At 30.0% G+C, this 20,714-nt stretch overlaps 3 protein-coding genes across 4 annotated transcripts; all 3 read left to right on the top strand.

Annotated features, from left to right (window-relative positions):
- Positions 1 to 960: 960 nt before the first annotated feature.
- On the top strand, positions 961 to 2,134 carry VNE69_05062 (uncharacterized protein; the record flags this gene model as incomplete). Of its 2 annotated transcripts, XM_065473541.1 has the most annotated exons (4): positions 961 to 1,119; positions 1,162 to 1,514; positions 1,552 to 1,738; positions 1,775 to 2,134. In XM_065473541.1, 4 exons carry the CDS (start codon positions 961 to 963, stop codon positions 2,132 to 2,134), a joined length of 1,059 nt encoding a protein of 352 aa, XP_065329613.1. The 2 variants fall into 2 exon arrangements, with proteins under 2 accessions (XP_065329613.1, XP_065329612.1); XM_065473540.1 differs by lacking the exon at positions 1,162 to 1,514 and having other exon boundaries at positions 961 to 1,090; positions 1,638 to 1,738.
- Positions 2,135 to 5,959: 3,825 nt separating this feature from the next.
- On the top strand, positions 5,960 to 6,205 carry VNE69_05061 (endonuclease reverse transcriptase; the record flags this gene model as incomplete). The annotated part of the gene is made up of 1 exon (XM_065473539.1): positions 5,960 to 6,205. The coding sequence occupies one exon, from the start codon at positions 5,960 to 5,962 to the stop codon at positions 6,203 to 6,205; it is 246 nt and encodes an 81-aa protein (XP_065329611.1).
- Positions 6,206 to 20,035: 13,830 nt separating this feature from the next.
- On the top strand, positions 20,036 to 20,410 carry VNE69_05060 (uncharacterized protein; the record flags this gene model as incomplete). The annotated part of the gene is made up of 1 exon (XM_065473538.1): positions 20,036 to 20,410. The coding sequence occupies one exon, from the start codon at positions 20,036 to 20,038 to the stop codon at positions 20,408 to 20,410; it is 375 nt and encodes a 124-aa protein (XP_065329610.1).
- Between the last annotated feature and the right edge of the window lie 304 nt (positions 20,411 to 20,714).

Genomic DNA, 20,714 nt, shown 5'->3' with positions numbered 1-20,714 from the left:
TTATTTTATACAATGATATTTCTACTTATAATATATTTTTTAGTTGATCCACAACATGTATTAGATATTTATATTAGAGCCAGTATGTTTACTATCATGATATCGGCTCTAACAAAATATATTTTTTATGTTTTATTTCTCTATTTGCTCCAAATTATTAACACCATATCCTTCTAAACACACAACTTTTTAAGGTTATATTCTCAGCTAGTCACTTACAATTTTTTTATTTTCCTCTTCTAAATCCTTTTGACTATTTACTCGGCATCGTTCTATGAGATTCCTACAAGCAAGGCCTTTATGGTATGCTGATGTGTATCACAAGTTATTGGCTGTTAAAGTTTTTATTTGATATGTGACTTTTCTTTAATAACAATAAAAGTTTTTTTTTGCTGTTGAAGTTCTTATTTGCTGGGTGTCTTTTTTTTAATAACAATAAAAGTTTTTTAGTTTTTTTTTTATCGTTCTATGAGATATATTTAAAGGTAACGGGGTTCACCAAACGCATAAAAGGGGGGAAGAAACTTGCGAGATTGAGGCCGACTTATCGACCTCTGGAGTACAAGAAAGTGTTAATTCACTAGTATTGGAAGGTTACAAACAAGATTGTGATGTTAGCAGCCTCCGCAGGGCTGCTTTCATAGACCAATAATTGATAAAATTCTGGTCACAAACAGAGACTTTATTCAACAGAATAAAGATAGAAGAAGGCAGAAACGCCAACCAAAGGTACTGTGGGAGAGCTAGGCTGATAGCTAGCCTTGCTTCCTATTGTAAGTGTTGAATATTTATAAATTTGTATTTTTATTACCCCTAAGATATCTTAAAATATACAGTAAGAGTTCACATGGAGCGACAAGTATTCATCAGGAGTACTTAGATGCCATCTGTGAAGAGCTCAGTGAACAGAGATTCAAGCTTAAAAACTTGAAGAAACAGCATGAGATTGAGATTTTTGTAATGAGAAACCAACTCAACACACAAATTGATGCCCTAAAGGCTTCAAATGAAAGATTAGAGCAGAGAATTGACATGATTCTTACTGCTAAAAGAGGAGAGTGTGAAGAACCAATCACCATAAAAGCTGATCGTACTGATCAAAAAAAAGGAAAAGGAGAAGTTTGATGGCTTCGCAAAGCTCAAGATAAAGAGCAAATAAAGGTTATTGGTAAAAGGATACCATCATCCAATGCCTTTAATGTGTTTTTACGGAAGTTTCCCGCTGCCGTAAAAGGAAAAAGAAAGTTGTTGAAGAAAAATATTCTTCTAACAGAAAAGACGGAGAATGACCGGACAGTCATTTTCAAAAATTGTGATATGAAACCAAAGGTTTCAAAGAAATCTGATGTCTCAAAAACATCAAAAACAGTCGATACCAATATGTTTGCCCCATTCCTAGGGGGTGTAAAAAAGAATTTCAACTGTGATAAGAAACAGTTGAAAGTACCCGTTTCAAGTTTTAAACCCTGTAATAAAATACTGAAAGATGTTTGTTTATGTATCTATAAAAGCTCGTGCGAAGTCGAAATTTATGACTAAGCGCAAATCCAGGATGAAGAAAACCTCTTCGCCTAAGGTAACTTCTCCTCACACATCGAGGAAGAAACAGCCGAATTGGATAGATAAGCTATCCAGAGAAGAGTTTCTAGACCTAGCAATCAAAGGAAAGAGCCTCAAGGACTACAAATACAAAATTGTAGTCGCTTATGGTTTCCCCCGAGGGGAACACATCATTAGGGTGATCGCGGCCAAAATAATAGGCATAGAGTAAAAGAATATTCCTCTAGTAAAAGATATTGAAGGAGAGGGCAGGGGGTTTCTTATTAGAGATGAATTCTGCTTTCAAGCTGCAGAAACTTCAGGGAGCTCTTCAAAAAAGGCAAGAGTATTATTTGCCGAAAACGAAGTAGGCGACTATATCTCTAGGAACAAATCATCTTTGACGAAAATATTCTCCGATCTTCGTCAAAATTGGAAGAAGTATGTGCCCGTTGATAAGGCAATAAAAGTTATAAAAAGGGGGCTATCTGATAATTCTACAGTAAGCCATGAAGAGTTCTTCCTTTCCGAGCTGAATGCGAAACAGCTCGGGAAAGACATGAAAGTTAATAGTAAACTTCACAATGAACAGTGATAAAAATCAATTATTTAAAGAATTTTATTAAAAAACTAGCGTATGCTTTCCCGTTTTGAAAACGGGCATAAACCGTTTTGTTTTATAATATGTCCTACCTCGGTAAGTTTTAGTAAGTTTCCATTTTGGTGATGATTGAATTTGACAGGGTAAAGACATGTATATTAAAAAAAACTTTTTAGTGACATAGAAGGAGTAACATTGAGACCAAAACATTTAATAATTATAATGAGATAATTCTGGAAATTTCTAAGCTCAATTTTTGACACTTTTATTCAACTTTTTTTTTTGGTACATGTTTAGTGAATTTTTTCTAGAAGGGTTAAATAAATTCTAAAAAACGATTCTGACGATATTTTGGAACTGAGTTTTACAAAAATAATAGTTAGAATAAAAATGCATTAATATATAATATACGCACTCAAAATTATCAAATTGAAACATTAAATCCAAAAACACAATTTTTATCATATATATAAAAGAATTTTATTTAATTTTTTACCCCTCTTTTTTGTGATTTTGAAATTTCTAAACGATACATTTTAAGCCTTTTACGTTAATAAAATATCATATATAGATTTAACGTTTTAATTTGATAATTGTGAGTGCGTATATTATATATTAATGCATTTTAATTCATATTATTATTTTTGTAAAACTCAGTTCCAAAATATCGTCAGAATCGTTTTTTAGAATTTATTTAACCCTTCTAGAAAAAATTCACAAAAATAATTGACAAAAGAAGAAATTGAATGTAAGTGTCGAAAAATGAGCTTAGAAGTTCCCAAAATTATCTTATTATAATTATTAAATGTTTTTAGCTAAACTTTACTCCTTATATGTTACTAAAAAGTATTTTCCAAAATCATGTTTTTTCCTTTTCAAATTCATTCATCAAAAAATGAAAATTCACAAAAAGATAAAGGAGGTGCATATTATAAAACAAACATTTAGATCCCGTTTTTAAAACTGGAAAGCATACGCTAGTAACTTAATAAGACTAAAACAAATAGTTTAGAAATTTCAAGACTACAAAAAAGAGGGGTAAAAAATTAAATAAAATTCTTTTATATATATGACTAGCGTATGCTTTCCCGTTTTGAAAACGGGATCTAAATGTTTAGTTTTTTAATATGTATTTCCCCTTTTAATTTTGTTAAGTTTCCATTTGGGGATGAATGAATTTGAAAAGGAGAAAACATGATTTGGAAAAATTATTTTAGTAACATATATAAGGGCAAAGTTGAGCTAAAAACATTTAATAATTATAATGAGATAATTTTGGGAACTTCTAAGCTCAAGTTTTGACACTTTTATTCAACTTTTTTTTTGGTACATATTTTTGTGAATTTTTCTAGAAGGGTTAAATAAATTCTTAAAAACGATTCTGACGATATTTTGAGACTGAGTTTCTCAAAAATAATAAATAAAATACAAATGTATTAACATACAGTACACGCACCTATGATAGTCAAAATCCTTCATTTAATTAATATTTTATATTACAATATCACAATAAGCTATAATTAGAAATTTAGATTTTAAAAAACCACAAAAAAGAGGGTTAAAAAATTAAATAAAATTCTTTTATATATATGACTAGCGTATGCTTTCCCGTTTTGAAAACGGGAATTATATGTTTAGTTTTTTAGTATGTACCTCCTTTAATTTTTTTCTTTATATTTCGGAATAAATTTAAAAGGAGAGGTATGATTTTGAAAAATACTTTTTAGTAACATATAAGGAGTAAAGTTGAGCTAAAAACACTTATTAATCTCAATGGGATAATTTTGGATTTTCTAAGCTCATTTTTTGACACTTTTATTCAACTTTTTTTTTGGTACATGTTTTGTGAATTTTTTCTAGAAGGGTTAAATAAATTCTAAAAAACGATTCTGACGATATTTTGGAACTGAGTTTTACAAAACAAAGAATTAAAATGGAAATGCATCAATATATAATATATGCACTTACAATTATCAAATTAAAACATTAAATCTAAAAACGATATTATATTAACGTAAAAGGCTCAAAATGTATCGTTTAGGAATTTCAAAATCACAAAAAAGAGGGGTAAAAAATTAAATAAAATTCTTTTATATATATGATGACTAGCGTATGCCTTCCCGTTTTGAAAACGGGATTAATGTGTGTGCACATTGCATTTTTCTTTTGATTTACCATTTTGGGTTGGAATAAGAAAAGGAGAGAATATAATTCTTAACAACAGTAAATATTATATTAGTGGCAGGCTTAAATACAGAATTCGATTCAAATTATTATATAAAATTCAATGCTATAACTTCTAAATGCTTTTTAGTTCAAAATTTGACACTTACATTCAATTTCTTCTTTTGTCAATTGTTTTTAAAATTTTTCATAGAAGGGTTAAATAAATTCTAAAAAACGATTCTGACGATATTTTGGAACTGAGTTTTACAAAACAAAGAATTAAAATGGAAATGCATCAATATATAATATATGCACTTACAATTATCAAATTAAAACATTAAATCTAAAAACGATATTATATTAACGTAAAAGGCTCAAAATGTATCGTTTAGGAATTTCAAAATCACAAAAAAGAGGGGTAAAAAATTAAATAAAATTCTTTTATATATATGATGACTAGCGTATGCTTTCCCGTTTTGAAAACGGGATCTAAATGTTTAGTTTTTTAATATGTCCAGTCTCAGTGAATTTTGTTAAGTTTCCATTTTGGGATGATTGAATTTGACAGGGTGAAGACATGTTTATTAAAAATACTTTTTAGTAACATAGAAGGAGTAAAGTCGAGCTAAAAACATTTAATAATTATAATGAGATAATTGTGGGAACTTTTAAGCTCAATTTTTGACATTTTATTTAACTTTTTTTTTGGTACATGTTTTGTGAATTTTTTCTAGAAGGGTTAAATAAATTCTAAAAAACGATTCTGACGATATTTTGGAACTGAGTTTTACAAAAAACTTTATTGAAAACGAAAAGTATTAACATATAGTATACGCATCTACAATTATCAAATTGAAACATTAAATCTAAAAACGATATTTTAATAACATATTAAGCATTAAATATGTAGTTTAGAAATTTCAAAGTCACAAAATAGAGGGGTAAAAAATTAAATAAAATTCTTTTATATATATGATGATGATATATATTTTAATAAAAAACAAAATATAATAAACCTGATATTGTCGTAGTAGACAAAAAGAATAAATTAATTAGAATAATTGAAATAGGAGTCACATCACAAGAGAATATACAGCAAGTAGAAAACGATAAGTTAAGAAAGTATGATGTCCGTGCAGACGAACTGGGCTTAATATATGGTTTTAAAACAGAAATAATTCCCTACGTAATCACTTGGGACGGTATAGTGACTAAGTTCCACAAATCATATACCACAAGACTTTGAATCCCTAAATAGGTAGAAGTGTACATCCAGATGATCACGCTAAAGAAGACGCCAGAAAGCATTTCTCTGGACTATCGAAGGAGAGGAGACGAAGCTGATGTGGAAAGGACTATGTAGCCACAAAGCTACCTTTAAGCAGGAGACGCTAACGCGGAACCTACCCTTGTTAAACTATAAATATAAACTGCAATAAACATACCCTGATTAAATTCATTTATAAAAAACAAGTTATACGGCTTCTTAGCTGTACCAAAAATTATTTTCTACCCAACAATTCACCAAAAGTTAGTAACTTTACTAATAAAAGTAATGGATGTAAACTGAGATTTAAATCTCATGTCTATATCATGGTAAAAGCTAGAATGCTGAGAACAAGCATTCAAAAGGGGTTGTGTCCAGTTAAAACAATGGCCAACCATATCAAAGGAGAAGAACTCCGACAACAGTTAGACAGAGTGTCAACGGGATTATCGGACTCTCTTATCTATACTAGAAATAATCGCAGAAAAGATGCCAACTTCATCTTCTGCGTAGTCAGAAGGTCAAGAAAAAAAGAAATTTCTGAAGCCATGGATATACTTGGCCTAGAAATATTAAAAGAAATTCCAATTCGTGATAAAGTGGAGAATAAAAGAAGATTCAAGTCGATATAGAAGGCAAAGCTCTATAGTCCTAACATCATCCATTTCTACGGAAAGAAGGAGGATTTAGAATTCCTTTTAAAGTAGAAAAGCCAACATTCTATGTCTCCAAGAAACTTGGAAGAAATCCTTAGGTTCTACGAGACTAGAAAAGTTATGATGGTGGAGACAACAGCCATAGGAAAGAATCGGCCGGGTCTAATGACTCTAGTCAGAAAAGACGGGGCATTAAGATGTTCCAAAAAAGGGGATGACGACAATTCTGCAAACTGTCGTTGAATTCAAAACTAGTACGGGATGGACAAAGATTTTAATAGTCAATATTTACGTCCTACAAAAGAGAGTGCAAGGCTGAAACTCAAAGAAAAGTAATTAACCTTCTTAGTATTGAGAAGGATAAAAGAAACTACAAGGAGATTGTAGTGATGTGGGATATGAATACTAGTGATTCTTTATTAAAAAGAAGCTTGCTATCGCAGGGTTAAGCCCTGCAATAAACTATAACAGATTATCAGGGACAAGAATCCTGAGTGATGGACAAGTCTCTAAAAGACGTATTGATACGATATTTAGGGTCTTAATTCAGGACAACGATAAAATAACAATTTCTCAAAGATGGACAGTAAGTGATCATCTCTTGCTGAAGAGAATGATATCTCTTCCTCTCCAGTGAGAGAACGGTCATTTGCCTACAATAGGAAGAAACTTAGCATTCAGGAATGGAAGCTAAGGTTCCAAGAAAGTTGAATGAAAAAACATATACACTAGATGAACTCTCTAGAGTTTAAAAGACGTTTGTATATCCTCCAAGATATACAGTAAAGTAGGGACATTCAAAGGACTGCCCATCAGATGGAGACACGTAAATGTCTTAAAAGTTTTAGATATTCACTAAGCGTATGCTAACGAATAGGTCCGTAACTTCTGTGCATAGGTACATGGTATTGAAGGATAAGGTTAAGGCAACAAAGATAAAAGTTCGGAAAGATCGAGCAAACTTTGGGCCTTCAAGGGCATTGAGCTCTATAAAAGTAACAGATCCAGAAACTTCTGGAAATGGTTGAAAAGTTCTTCTAACGTCACTGTTAGATTAGACAATGTTTGCTTGAAAGATGTATCAGGCATGGCTCATAACAAGCAAAAAGAAGTTAGAGATAGCCAATGACTTTTACGCTAATCTAGCTAACTCAATCTCATACGTTGAAAATGTCTATCAAAAAAATATCGAAAGGGATACTTCAGAGAACATCACTATGGAGGAATTATTGAGAGCCACTAATAACTGTGGCAACAACAAGGCAGCTGGACCGGATGAGATTCCAACCGAGCTATACAAGGCACTACTTAAACCTAGTTTAGCAGATAAAAAGCTACTTCCGTTCCTTGTGAACAAGTTCAACAGAATACTAACAGGAGACAGCCCTCCTGTTAGCTGGAGTGCTGCTGACATGATTTGCCTCCATAAAAAAGGAGATGTGTCAGATCTCAACAACTATAGAGGAATTGCGCTAATTAACACAATAAGCAAAATTTACTCAAAAATAGTAAACGACAAACTTACACAGTTTGTTGAAGAAAAGAACATTCTTTCTCCTTTCCAAGCCGGATTTAGAGCAGGAGAAGAATGTATGAATCAGATTGCAAATTTGCTGGGGGTGGTCAAAAGAAGAGAATTTCGAAGTCAACAAACATTTCTATGTTTTATTGACTTTAAAAAAGCTTACGACAATGTTAGCCATGAGCTACTATTTAATAAGCTAGAAAGGTATAGTATTCCAAGATATCTTATAAACACAGTGAAAGATATCTATGGAAATACTAAGATTAGAATCCGTATATACGGAGACACAAGTAGTGGATATCTCTACAAAAAAGGTGTGCGACGGGGTGCCCCTGTTCTCCTACGCTGTTCAATCTATTCATAAATGATATTTTTGACGGCATAACGGGAGTGAGCATTCCTCGCTCAAATATAAGCCTGCCCGGACTGATGTTTGCAGATGACATCGTAGTTCTAGGCAATACTCTTGCTGATTTGAAACACAAACTTTGTCAAATCAGCAGATGAGCAGTTGAGAATCGTATGAAGATCAACTGTGACAAAAGTGGTATCTTAGTATGGGATGCCAATAATAGATCCGAGTCGGTAGATGTCGTTATCAGGACTGACTTTGGAAAATCGGTGAAGTCGCCGAATACAGGTATTTGGGAGTTCTTATAAAAAGATCTACTTTAGAAGAACACTTAGTAAGAGATGGAGCCTTCAGAGGCAAAAAAGCTTTAGAAGTCTTGGAACCAAAGCTTCTAAATAAAGGCATTAATAATGCTTTTAAGATATATTAATAAAAAATGTGCTATTTTCCTCACTAATGTACGGAAATGAAATATGAAGGATGTCTAGTATAAGGTCTGGTAAGATCAAATGAATCCTAAGAAAAGCGATCCGAATGATATTTCGAACAAAAATAGTGCCATTAGATAGGATAATGGACGAACTCTGTATGAATAGAGTTCACATACAGGCGGCCCTAAGTAGATTTAGGGCATTAAAGAAGTGGAAACACAATAAAATTATTATCTCGGAATTTATTAATTAACCTCCGAGGGAAAGGAAAACAACGTGGAGTTCGAGGACTAGGCTTTGGTGTAAAAGATATATCAGGAATTATTATGAAAGCATTGCCTACATTATAGGCAAGAACAAGATTTTAGAGATACTTGAGGCAAGGGGTTCTACAACACCACCTTAGGTGCTCTAATAGCAGATAAGTATGGAATCTGTGACTCGCAGATTAAGTACATACTATCAAAAGTAAACAATAAGCAGATCGGGAATTACAAGGCTTCGGTGTAATTTAGCCAGATGGTCTTCTGCTTCGGCCAATGCCAACAGAATCCCTCCTTCTTTTATAGGACTCACTGTTTCCTATGTGAGGGACAACGAGAAGACCTTGAACACTTCTTGTTAGACTGTCCGACGCTCTCTAACACAAAATCTCTATATGAGGATAAAATATCTGAGTTGAGATCTTTAACTCAAACAAAAGAGGAGCTAGTTAAGATGATTATTGGTAACATCAATGACATAAAAGCTTGTTTTGATAAAAGTAAGTTTCTACTTGTAAGAGTAGAGTTCTTAGACAAGATGATTGTACAACGATATATCGTTATACGAGAAAAGGAAAGGCTTGTAAGCCAGAACAGATCTAGAGAAATCTAGAAGAAAAAAAACACACTTTTACCCGGGGGAGGTATGGCAAGCTGCTGGTGCCGTAGCATTTACGTTGAACTAGTTAGGTTCTTGACTGACGAGTGGGTCAGACGTGTTATTCTCTTAGAATCCTGCTGAACGCAGGTCACAGACAGAAATGTTTGTGGTTCTAATCCTAAGGGACATTTTTCTCCTACAAGCAAGGCCTTTATGGTATGCTAAAGTGTATCACAAGTTATTGGCTGTTGAAGTTTTTATTTGCTGGGTGGCTTTTCTTTGCTAACAATATTTGTTTTTTAGTTTTTTTTTTTTATATGGATAAAATTACGTTCGACTGTTGTGCTAGTTCTGCAGAAAAATTATCTAGTAAAAATTAAGGGTTAGAAGCAATTGATATGCAATTTATGATAATAAATCATGTCTTATTTTTTTTCGAAAGACGAACTGTAAATTGTTTTAAAATGGCAAGCATACATTATAATTTGATGTCAACACGATACAACTATACAGAACCTTTATGAGTCATATTTAAGCATCTAAGTAAAAAATTACTAAATCCTTTTTATATCAAGTCCATTCTGTCTAAATTCGCTCTCAAGGTCCAGGACTACATCAAAAAAAAACCATCCCCACTAAAGGAGCATGAATCATCGCTACGACTTGTTATGTAATAAAATCTGTAATGTTTGTCCCCATAGGACTTAATCTGGTTACTATTGCAACAATATGTTGTCCTTAAAGCTAATAATGAACAAAAGCTGTAATTATGCTAGTAAAAATTCAGAATCATACATTTTTTAGAATTTTTAAAGCAGAAGAGTGTTTTAGACAAAAAAAAATTAAAAACATATATATATTTAAGTCTTAAAGCTTTGGTCTATGAATCAAATAATAAATCTATTATAATATAATTCATTTAATTTATTTAAATGCCACATTTATTTAATAAGATTTTGCAATATTCAATAGTAAAACCTAGATTAATATAGACAAAACTAAAAAATTACGACTTTCTTCATAAACATTAAAATTTACCTATTTTAAAAGCTATTAATATATAGTCTAATATTCCCAATAACTACGAATCCCTCAAAAGGTAATTTCGATGAACATCAGAGGATATTGCTGAAGTAGGGCAAACCAATGAACATATGAAATAAATAGAACACGAGACAATTAAGATGAGAAATTGTTTCAACAACATGCGAGTATAAATGACGCGTATAGTTAAAAGGATAAATTTATTTTTTATGATGATACAAATTGTATTGATTATATCATTAATTTGTTCTTTTACATTGTTCTTTGTTTTCTTGAACATCTGATAAATTGATTTCTTTGTCTTATTTACTAGCAACTAATGTATTTACAGATCGTTTAATACCTTCAGAATTTCTTTTTTTCTCTCAAAAATCAATTTATAAGGCGGCTTTACACAATTTTTTAAGCTGATTAGCAAGAGAATATACAAACAACTTTTCCTTTGGCATGATGTTCTACTTAATCAGAATTGTTAAGAAGAGCTTTTTAAAATATTTGAAAATCTAAATCTTCTTGTAGAATTTCATATTCCTCAGTTAGGTGCTTTTGGCCAACCAGGTTGGATTTTTTGGAAATCTCATTTCATCTAAAAAACTGTAAAAATTATCATTATTTTCCCATTATTCCCTTAGATGTGAGAATTTTCATATTCATGCAATTCAACGATATTTTCTTGTAAAGGTTTATCTGAGTTGTTTACACTGTTAGCAGCGGATTTTTCTTGTATGTAAATAAAAACTCTAAATAAGAAAACATCCGATGGGGTTGGTTTTTTCTTTTCTTTTATAAGATTAAAATTAATTAAATTTTGGTAAATTTGATGCCTTTATGACATAAATACGAATATTTAAATTGAAGTTATTTGCGATCGTGCAAAAAATATTCGTTTTTTAATATTACAAATATTATAAATTAAAAAACAAACAAAAAATATAAAAATTTAAAATGGAAAAACTCAAACACGGGCCATATCTAGTTTGTAGATATGTATGACGGAGGTTAAAATCAAAATTTTAATTTAAATCTTAGAGTAGTATTTACAACTTTTCTTAATAATTTAAAGAAATTGCTAATTATAAAAAATATAAATTAGTTATTAATGTAGCGCAATGTTCTTTGTTTATTTTCAAAGGTTGAAAATTTACTTCGATTATTTGATATTATGCTATGCGAAAATGTTGTCATACTATTAATTTTTTATACAATAAAAAAACAACAAACATGACAAAAAGCTACAAACAATTAAAGCAACGACAAAAATAAATAAAATGAAATGATTTTATAATATTTCAGCAATTGATAGACTAATTGTTTAATACCTAGAATCACCATACCTTCTAAATTTTTTAGTAAATGCTATGAGCGAATAAATTGCCTATCATTTGGGCTATATAATAAAATAGAAAATAAAAAATCAATAAAATACTAAGCCTTTAGCTTAAGCCTTACTAGATTCTGTCTTTTAGTAAATGATTTGGCTCTTATTTTCTCAATACTCATCCCTCTAAATTTCGCGATTTGTTTAATAAAGAGTTATTAAAAAACTTTTCTTTGATGTTACACATTTAATAAAATTTTTATGATTGAATATTGACCTTTCTTTGGTGATTAAAACATTTATAATCACATCATTTTATATATAGACGAAAAAGAACATATTTTTTCATATTTATACCATATATGTATATATTGTTAATTCTTAACTTATTACCTCATTAGCAATCATCACATAATTTGTGTCAATACTATTTTTGTGTACTTACATTATTATATTGAAAATTAATTCTGCATAAAAACCTTCTAAGATTGTATATTTGCTAATTTCGCGTGGCTAGATGTAATTTTAATCTTAAAGATCTCGGATAGTTCATTTTATGTTAAACTATAACATATTAGCACAGTGAAATCCTTCTATTAGCAATCAACATATTGTTAATCTATATAAACAAATAACAAGATTTAGATTTTTCCAGCCATTCATTTGCGCATCAGTGTAATGCATTGGTAGCATTAATATTATAAATTTATATACATTTACCCATATCTGACGAACAAGACCTAAAAAACGATAGTATGCGATCGAATAAAATTTTTACTAGTATTTAAAGGAAATTAAAAAATAAAATTGTGTTAGCCTCTAATTATTTATTAAAAATAGAATTTTGTAGTGTTCTCCTTTCTTAATTGTTCTTACAATATTTTTAGATGTGTTTTATAAGTCTTAAATGTGAACAATAAGTGCTTTTACAGACAACATAGTTTTTTAGCAAATCATTAAGGCTATTTTTAAATTTTATAATAATTTATAATCAAATATTTATATAGGCAATCGACACGATCACATAAGCCATGTTTCCCCCACAGCTATAGTGGTTGCATTAAGTAATATGACTAAATATTAGCTCTATCAGGATAAAATATATGCACTGAAGCAAAAAAACAACTCTTATTCTACCGCAATACTATTGCGATTCATATATAAAAGTTTTGTATTTACCAAAATATATTAAGAAAATCATGTTTTGTGCTTTATAAAGAAATAGCAGTAATTATAATCTTAATTCCATGATTTATGTCTTTAAAACATTGAACCACATATAAGTTTATAAGATAACAAAATTATATTATAGTATTAAACTCAAATGCAAAAAAAGTACTGTAGATATTGCTGTATTGAAAATTCTTGATTTATGTAGAAACATGTGTTTACATTTTGAAATCAATTTTATTATTCATTGCGTGATTATATGTAAATAAAAACACAATAATTAATTCTAATACATGTATTTTTATCTTTATAATTAGATAATAACTTTTTTTATAACTGGTTTTTTTCCTGACGAATTTTAAATTAATTTGTATTAAACCAATAATATTAACATACTAATATTTGAATATATAGGAAAGCAGGCGGAACACTTTACATATAAAATAAGAAGACTCAAATCTATGATTCTTTTCTGCTATTGCTTTACAGATTTTAAACAAAAAACAGCTACTTTCTGAAGTTGTTTATGTTGAAGATTTCGATGAACATCAGACTTTGCAAAAGGAATTATTTTAAGATCTAGCGCGCTCAGGATGCTACATAGTCCAAATATTTTTGAAGATGGCTTAAATGACATATTAAGCATGCATACGTTTATTGATAAAGCCTTATTGTCATTGCTCTTAGATTACGCATCCTTATACTGCATTACTTGTTTTTTTGATTTCGTCTAATATCGTTAATAATTAGTAATAAAAGATGTCAACCACATCATCTGTCAAAAGTTTCATCAATGACGACTCGGCGCGTCAACAAGCAAACAAAATAGTACTTTAGAAATGTGTTTATAATTGTAAAGTCATTAATAGTTAATAAGTCTTATGCAAATAATTAAATTAAAAATAAAATATAAAAAGAAGTTTGTTGTAGGGGGTGGAATGCAAAAGCGACAAGGAAGCCATCAATAAAAATTATAATATTTATGGTTATTCAGAAAAATATTATTGTCCTGTATTATGGGAACGATACTATTTTTATAATATTTTTCTGAATAACCATCTATATTATGATTTTTATTGATGGCTTCTTTGTCGCTTTTGTATTCCAACCCTTTACATTAACTTCTTTTTATATTAAATTTTTATGAACACTTACTAACTATTAATGACTTTACAATTATAAACACATTTCTAAAGTACTATTTTGTTTAAATGTTGAGTAGCCGCGTCGTCAGTGATAAAACTATTGACAGACGATGTGGTTGACATTTTCTACTATGATTAGGCCACTTCATCACAATTTTTAAAATTATAAACTCTTTTAAATACAGGACAGATACAAAACCCCCTTAGTATAACTTCAACGAGACATCGTATTTGCTTTTTTTCTAGCACATCAAGTATCTTATATTATCTCTCCCAGATCACTAGACAAAGCAATTACACAACAAAAAAGAAGGCATCTATACAAAATCAGCTTTCTTTCTTAAATTAGCCACAAATAATTTTGTGTTAAATGAAAAAAATTTATGAACAAACTTAGAAGTGAGGTTAAATCATATAACTTATGAATTATCTAATACATGTTCAATAGTTGACTCGTTGATAGAAAATTGTTTTAGTATTCACATAATGCTTTTTGTGAAAAAAATATTTGCATTTTATTTTACCATGCTAATTAAAAAAAAAATTTATTGAGAAAATACTTTTTGTTCGGCGCGTTTTGTCATATTTTTTTATAATTAAAGTTGAAAATATCAGTTACGTAGGGACTAGAGGGATTCAAAATTAATCCTCATTCAACTGCTACTTAAATTCTTACTCACTTAAACTCCTATTAAATTACTTTTAAGCGCAGAACCCTTTTCTTATATTATTGAAATTTGGATATTAAAGAACATTGTCTATTAATACCTCAAATTGCACCAAAATAACCTCACAGCAGATATACTTATTGGCATGGTTATCTATAACCCGAGGAGAGACATCATCGTACTGACTCAAAGGTCCCTACTTTCATCTGTTTAGCACACAGGGGGTGTACAATCACAACATAACCAGCCCGGTATTTTCATTGGTTGTCGACCTTAGTCTCTGCCACTAGATTCGTCCACCGGATCACATACCCCGTAGAACAAGGTCCAAAAGGACTTCTGTTGCTTAACTTCGTCTTTTCTCTTAGTTGGCTCTAGGATCCCACTCTAGAGTGCACCAGACATGGGCTCCAACTAGGCCGTACCCATTAGATACTTTTATGTATCATTAAATCACCAAGGGGGTGATACTATTTTTTTGGCCTTTAGGTGCGTTTCTAAATAGCAGCTAATCCCCTTGTGGCTGGACACACACAAGTTTCAATGAATCAATTAATGATTATCGTGGAGATTTTCATCATCTGAGTTGTTCCAACTGCATCATAGAAAGTAGAAACTATTTTATTGCCACGGGAATCGAACCCAGCCGTTGCTCAATGGAATCATCGCCTTCACCACTGAGCTAAGGGCACCTATACAAATATAGAGGGATAGCTAAAAATTCATGTGTATTTTATATTAAACTTTATTTTATTCGAGGATAGATACACTGATTTATTTTACATAGTATATATTCTCATTGGAAAACATCTAGTTATTGCCCAATAAAAATGCTTGTATACTCGTTACAAGGTATTTAAAGCATAAAAATAATCATATATTTTGAAAAAATACAGAGGGCCCAAAGAGTATTACATATTTAGAGAGGTATGATTAAACTGCAAGTGTAAGCGACCAATGTGTCAATACACTAACAAAAAGATTTTTTTTCTATGTGTTTTAAAAGTATTGACATAATTCTTAAATGCAAAAATTGTGGTGTTATAAATACAGGAAATTTTTTTTTATTAATTTCCCCAATTTAAAATAGAACATTTGCTCGGTCTATTGCAATAGTCAAATATTTATTCGTTTTTGGATCTTACCATTACAACATTATGAAAGAAAATTGCGGTGATCAATCTTCATAAAAATCACAATTAACAAAAAACTTCAAAATAGTTTTTAGCATAGATGTAGAAGGCGACGCTATAATTATACAATGCTAAGTTCGAATGTCAGGGCTACCAAAATTTTTTTCTACTTTCAATGATGCAGTCGGATCAACTCAGAGGATGAAAATGTCTACAAAATCATTAAGTTGATTCAATGAAACCTGTATGGGCCCAGAAATAAGTGAATTGGTGTCTGGTATAGGAACAGACTTAATGCCAGAAGCACTAACTTTTAGAAGTGGCTTTATAATACATGAAAGTATCTGGTGGATATGGCCTCATTGAAGCCCATGGCAGGTGCACTCTAGAGTGTGATATTAAAGCTAACTAAAGACTAGACGAAGTAAAGCAACAGAAGTCCTTTTGGACCTTGTTCTACAGGGTATGTGATCCGGCAAACGAATCTAGTGGGAGGAACTAAGGTCGGCAGCTATTGAGAATACCTGGCTTGTTTTGTAATGATTGTACACCCCTAGTGTGCGAAACAGATGTTCTTTGAGACCTATGAGTTAGCATAATGTTGTCACTCCTCGGGCTTAAAAAACCATGCCTGTTAGGTATATCAGCCGTGAGGTCACTTAAACGCGATTAAAGGTATAAATAGAAAAATGACTTTTGGAGCCAAGTTCAATGGGCAAGGCGGAGATTGCTGCATCGGTATGTAATATGGTGGAGTTTAAGTAAGTAATAATTTAACAGTACAATTGGAAAAGGATCACATCCAATTCATCTAGGCCAATAAGAGATTTTTAACACTTACTTGCAAAAAAAATTTATTTTATCTGATCTATATCTTTTTCTATGTAATCTTAGGTTCTGCTACTTTTTTTTTAAAAAAATTTACAAAGTCTATAATGATGCACATTTCTTAGAAATAGAATTTATCCTTATGTACGACAGATTAATCTTCGTCATATGTTTCACTCAAAGGTCTCGGTGCTAAGTGTCAATAAATTCCATAACGTCTATAAATTACGGGATCGCCAAGAATGTCCTATTTTAGTACTCGGAAGCGGTTTTTTATGCAAAAGAAATCGAGTTCGCGTTTCTCGAGGGGCATTTGTTTTTGTACTACTAAAAATTTTACATTTGTTCAAATGTTTAATTTATTCTGTCAATAAAAACCGATTATTTAGAAATGTGGTTCTCAAAAAATTAGTTTTATAATAAAACGTACTTTTAGCAAGGATGTTGTAATTTTATTGTTATTTCAAACTCCATAAAATACTATATGGACAATAAAAAAAACCCTGTTTATGTCCTAAAAGCGTGATCCTTCGGTACACTAAAAAAAACTTTACGATGTAGGAAAAGTTTGTGAATGCCCATCTATATTCTTTTAGCTAAGGCGGCAATGCTATTGAAAAAAAATAAGTCAACGCAAAACATAAAATTCGGTTGGTGGCTAGATGTGAAAATGACTAAGAGCAGGATGCGGATGATAATATGGGCCTTTCATAGTTTTCAGATGATGCCTCCCCTAAAGATATAATTTGCTGTCTGGGGGAAATCCACTCGGCGCGATATAGATAGTATCAATTTTGCTGAATCCAAAGTTCGTTTTACGGACGGAGCTTTCAGTTCTTAAAATTTAATTGAAAGCGTAATAGCAACTAATATAACCTCATTGTCGGTTAAAAAATATCACCGTTCTAAGATCTTCAATTCTTTTTGATGCAATTTGTCATGTTTTCGGCGATATAGCCATTTTAAAGTATTTTTCGAAATAGCTTTTACATTTGATTCTTTTATTGTTGGTAATTTTCTTTCTCATATATTCCATACCCTTCGAAGACAGCCTTTCTTTTATATTTCATTTTTAACTTTTTATTTGCTGTCATACTAAACTACAAATATTGGCGTATTTACGAAAGCAGTTACAACTATACAACTTTCGTTTGTTTGTTTCTTTCTTTGTGTGACTCATATTGATGGGTCGCTTGAAATGATTAACATGTTTTTGAACACGTGTGACAGGTGATATGCATGACATCTGTCTATGTATTGTACTCAAATGCATCACACAATTGCAGACAAACGGTCGACTTAAAAGATGTTTCCGTATCAAATTAAAATTTTGTTATTTCTGAACATAGCCTTATATATACGTTGACTAAATACTATACAATTCATTCTATGGCGCGTCATCCATCAATATAGGAAATAAGGCTTATAGTATGACACAAGATAACCGACAAATATTATTATTAAAAAATTAACCCCATATGAATTATATGAATTTATTTTTTACAATTTTATTTGTTACAACTACAAACCTCGGTTATGATAACTTAAGTCATTATTTAAATAATTTAATAAGGAACAAAAAATATATAATCTTTGATAATAGTAAACGTTATTGGAGTGTATCAATTAATTACATTGACGGAGATCATGTTATAAATTGTGATATATATTTAGAATGTGCATTTTCGAATTTAAAAATTTAGCTTTTTTTTTTGAAATTGAATGTGGAGAAAAATCAGTAAAGCTAATTGCTGAAGAGATTGACAAACAAATTCAAAATAACAGTATGATATTGTTTATTGACACTTTAATACTAAAGTACTCGTTTGAAGATATTTTAAACTATCCTATTATGAGAGATCTTGTAATATATATCAAAGATCAAAATAATGAAATATTTTTTGATCATTTTCTTGAACAAAATTTTTATCATGACGAGAAGCACTTAATGATAAAATTTAAAAAACAAAATGATGCAAGTGATTCTAATATTTATATTCCAATAATTTCCTATTTAAAAAAAGATAATATGCACTGTATCCATTCGAATATTTATAGCAAATATGGTTATAGTAGATTTGATTTCAATATCAGTATACATGAGGCCGAAAAGTTGTACTTTGAAATACATCCAATCCCAGACAATTTTGATGGTATAATATTCAATAATGTGCAAAAATTATACACCAATGTGAACCTTGATACGATTGTAGATTTTTTTGATGACGAAGACATTGTAGAGGTTTTTAATGAAAACGAAATTAACTACGACGATTTCAAGATCACGATCGGAAATGGAAAAATAACATTTTCTAGTTACACTAGTTCTAATTCTTATTTGGTCGGAAAAAATGCAAACTCCAAAGAAAATCACGAATTTATCGATCAAAAATGTTTTGACAAATTTAAAATGATTTTTCAATTTTTTTATTTAGTGGTAAAAAATAAGTTTCCTGGTTTCGAATTATTTTACCATTTATTAAAAGTAAATAACAGATTTGAATTCCTGCTAAATATGATTTTAGACAAACCTGGCACAGTACTTAATATATTGATTGCTCACCTAGGTGAATATTTGGGGGAGATTACCAGAGACGAAAAAAATATGATAATAAGAAAAAGAGAGTTTTCTGAAAACAATGAAAGTAATATATATTTAGTGGAAAAACTAATAAAAGCTCTTTCGGAAAGATTCGATATCTGTAGTTTTATCATGAAAGGTTGTTTGTTTTTAGAAGCAGACAGGTTCATTCAAAAAACAGAGGCTCTCAATGAACCAATATTTAAAACTCTAATAAACATTGGAAACTTGATATCAGAAGAAGGCAACAACTCAATTGATTTAATAAAAATATATGATGTTATAGATGCTCATATAACTGATATTAAAACATATAACAAAAACATTGAAAATTTTTTATTGAAAATGATGACATTATTTACAAACGATGATGTTTTTTATATAATACAAGATGGAAATGAATATACTTTCATGAAAAATGGATTTTTGAACAATCTGGGCTTCGACAAAAAAGAAATAGAAAGGAATACAAAAAATTTAATAAAAAAATTAGATAGAAATATACTAATAAGTAGAATACAAGAAAAAGACAAAAATGAAATGTTGGAATCAAGAAAAAATTATGAAACAGTTTTACAGAAATTATGTAGAGAAAGTTATGAAAAATTACTAAACGAAACAATAAATATAGATATGTTGGAGATTACACAATATAAAATAAGTGAAATGGAATTTGAATTAAAACAAAAAGTCAGTATAGCTATTAGAAATATTATTTCGTCAACTCAGATACAAAATTATAAAAAATTGTTTAAATATTCTATAAAAAAATATAAACCAAAAATTTTAAATTTTGAAGATAAATTAGTAGAAAATTTTGAAAAAGCATTATCTGAATATTTGATTAGTGAATATGAAGATGAAATCAAAAATACCTTTACTGATAAAATTAAAGAAAAGATAACAATGAATAAAAAACAGCAAACCCATATAGTAAAAAATTTATTGTTGGAAAATTTTAAAAATATAGTAAATTCGAGGGTTAGAGATGTCGAATATGATAATAAAATCTGTGATATTATTTTAAAAATAGGATACAAAGACATATTAGTATATTTACTGGAGGGAGATTTGGCCATAGATTTGCATAATAAATTAGTAGAAATATTATACAAATATTAAAAGTTTGCATTTATACTTACATCGATGGTTTTATAAGTTTGTTTTTGTCTAATAATCATTTTTGGCTCTACAATTATCTATCGTTTTATATTATGAATAATTTATATTTTTCACTATAAAACACGCCGATTAAACGAATTACTTTTTATGTGTTCATCTTCTCAAGTGTATCCTATTTATGTCGTAGAAATAAGGGAGGCATATACTAAGAGAAACTTTTACAAGTATGTTGTATCTACAAAATGTTTTGAACATAGTTATGAATTGATAAAAGAGTAGTTATAAATGATGCATTCATTGTATC

This window comes from Vairimorpha necatrix, chromosome 5 (genome assembly GCF_036630325.1).
Source record: "Vairimorpha necatrix chromosome 5, complete sequence".
Taxonomy (NCBI): Eukaryota; Fungi; Microsporidia; family Nosematidae; genus Vairimorpha; species Vairimorpha necatrix.
The sequence above is the reverse complement of the archived record's forward strand: the minus strand, read 5'-3'. Positions and strand labels throughout refer to the sequence as shown.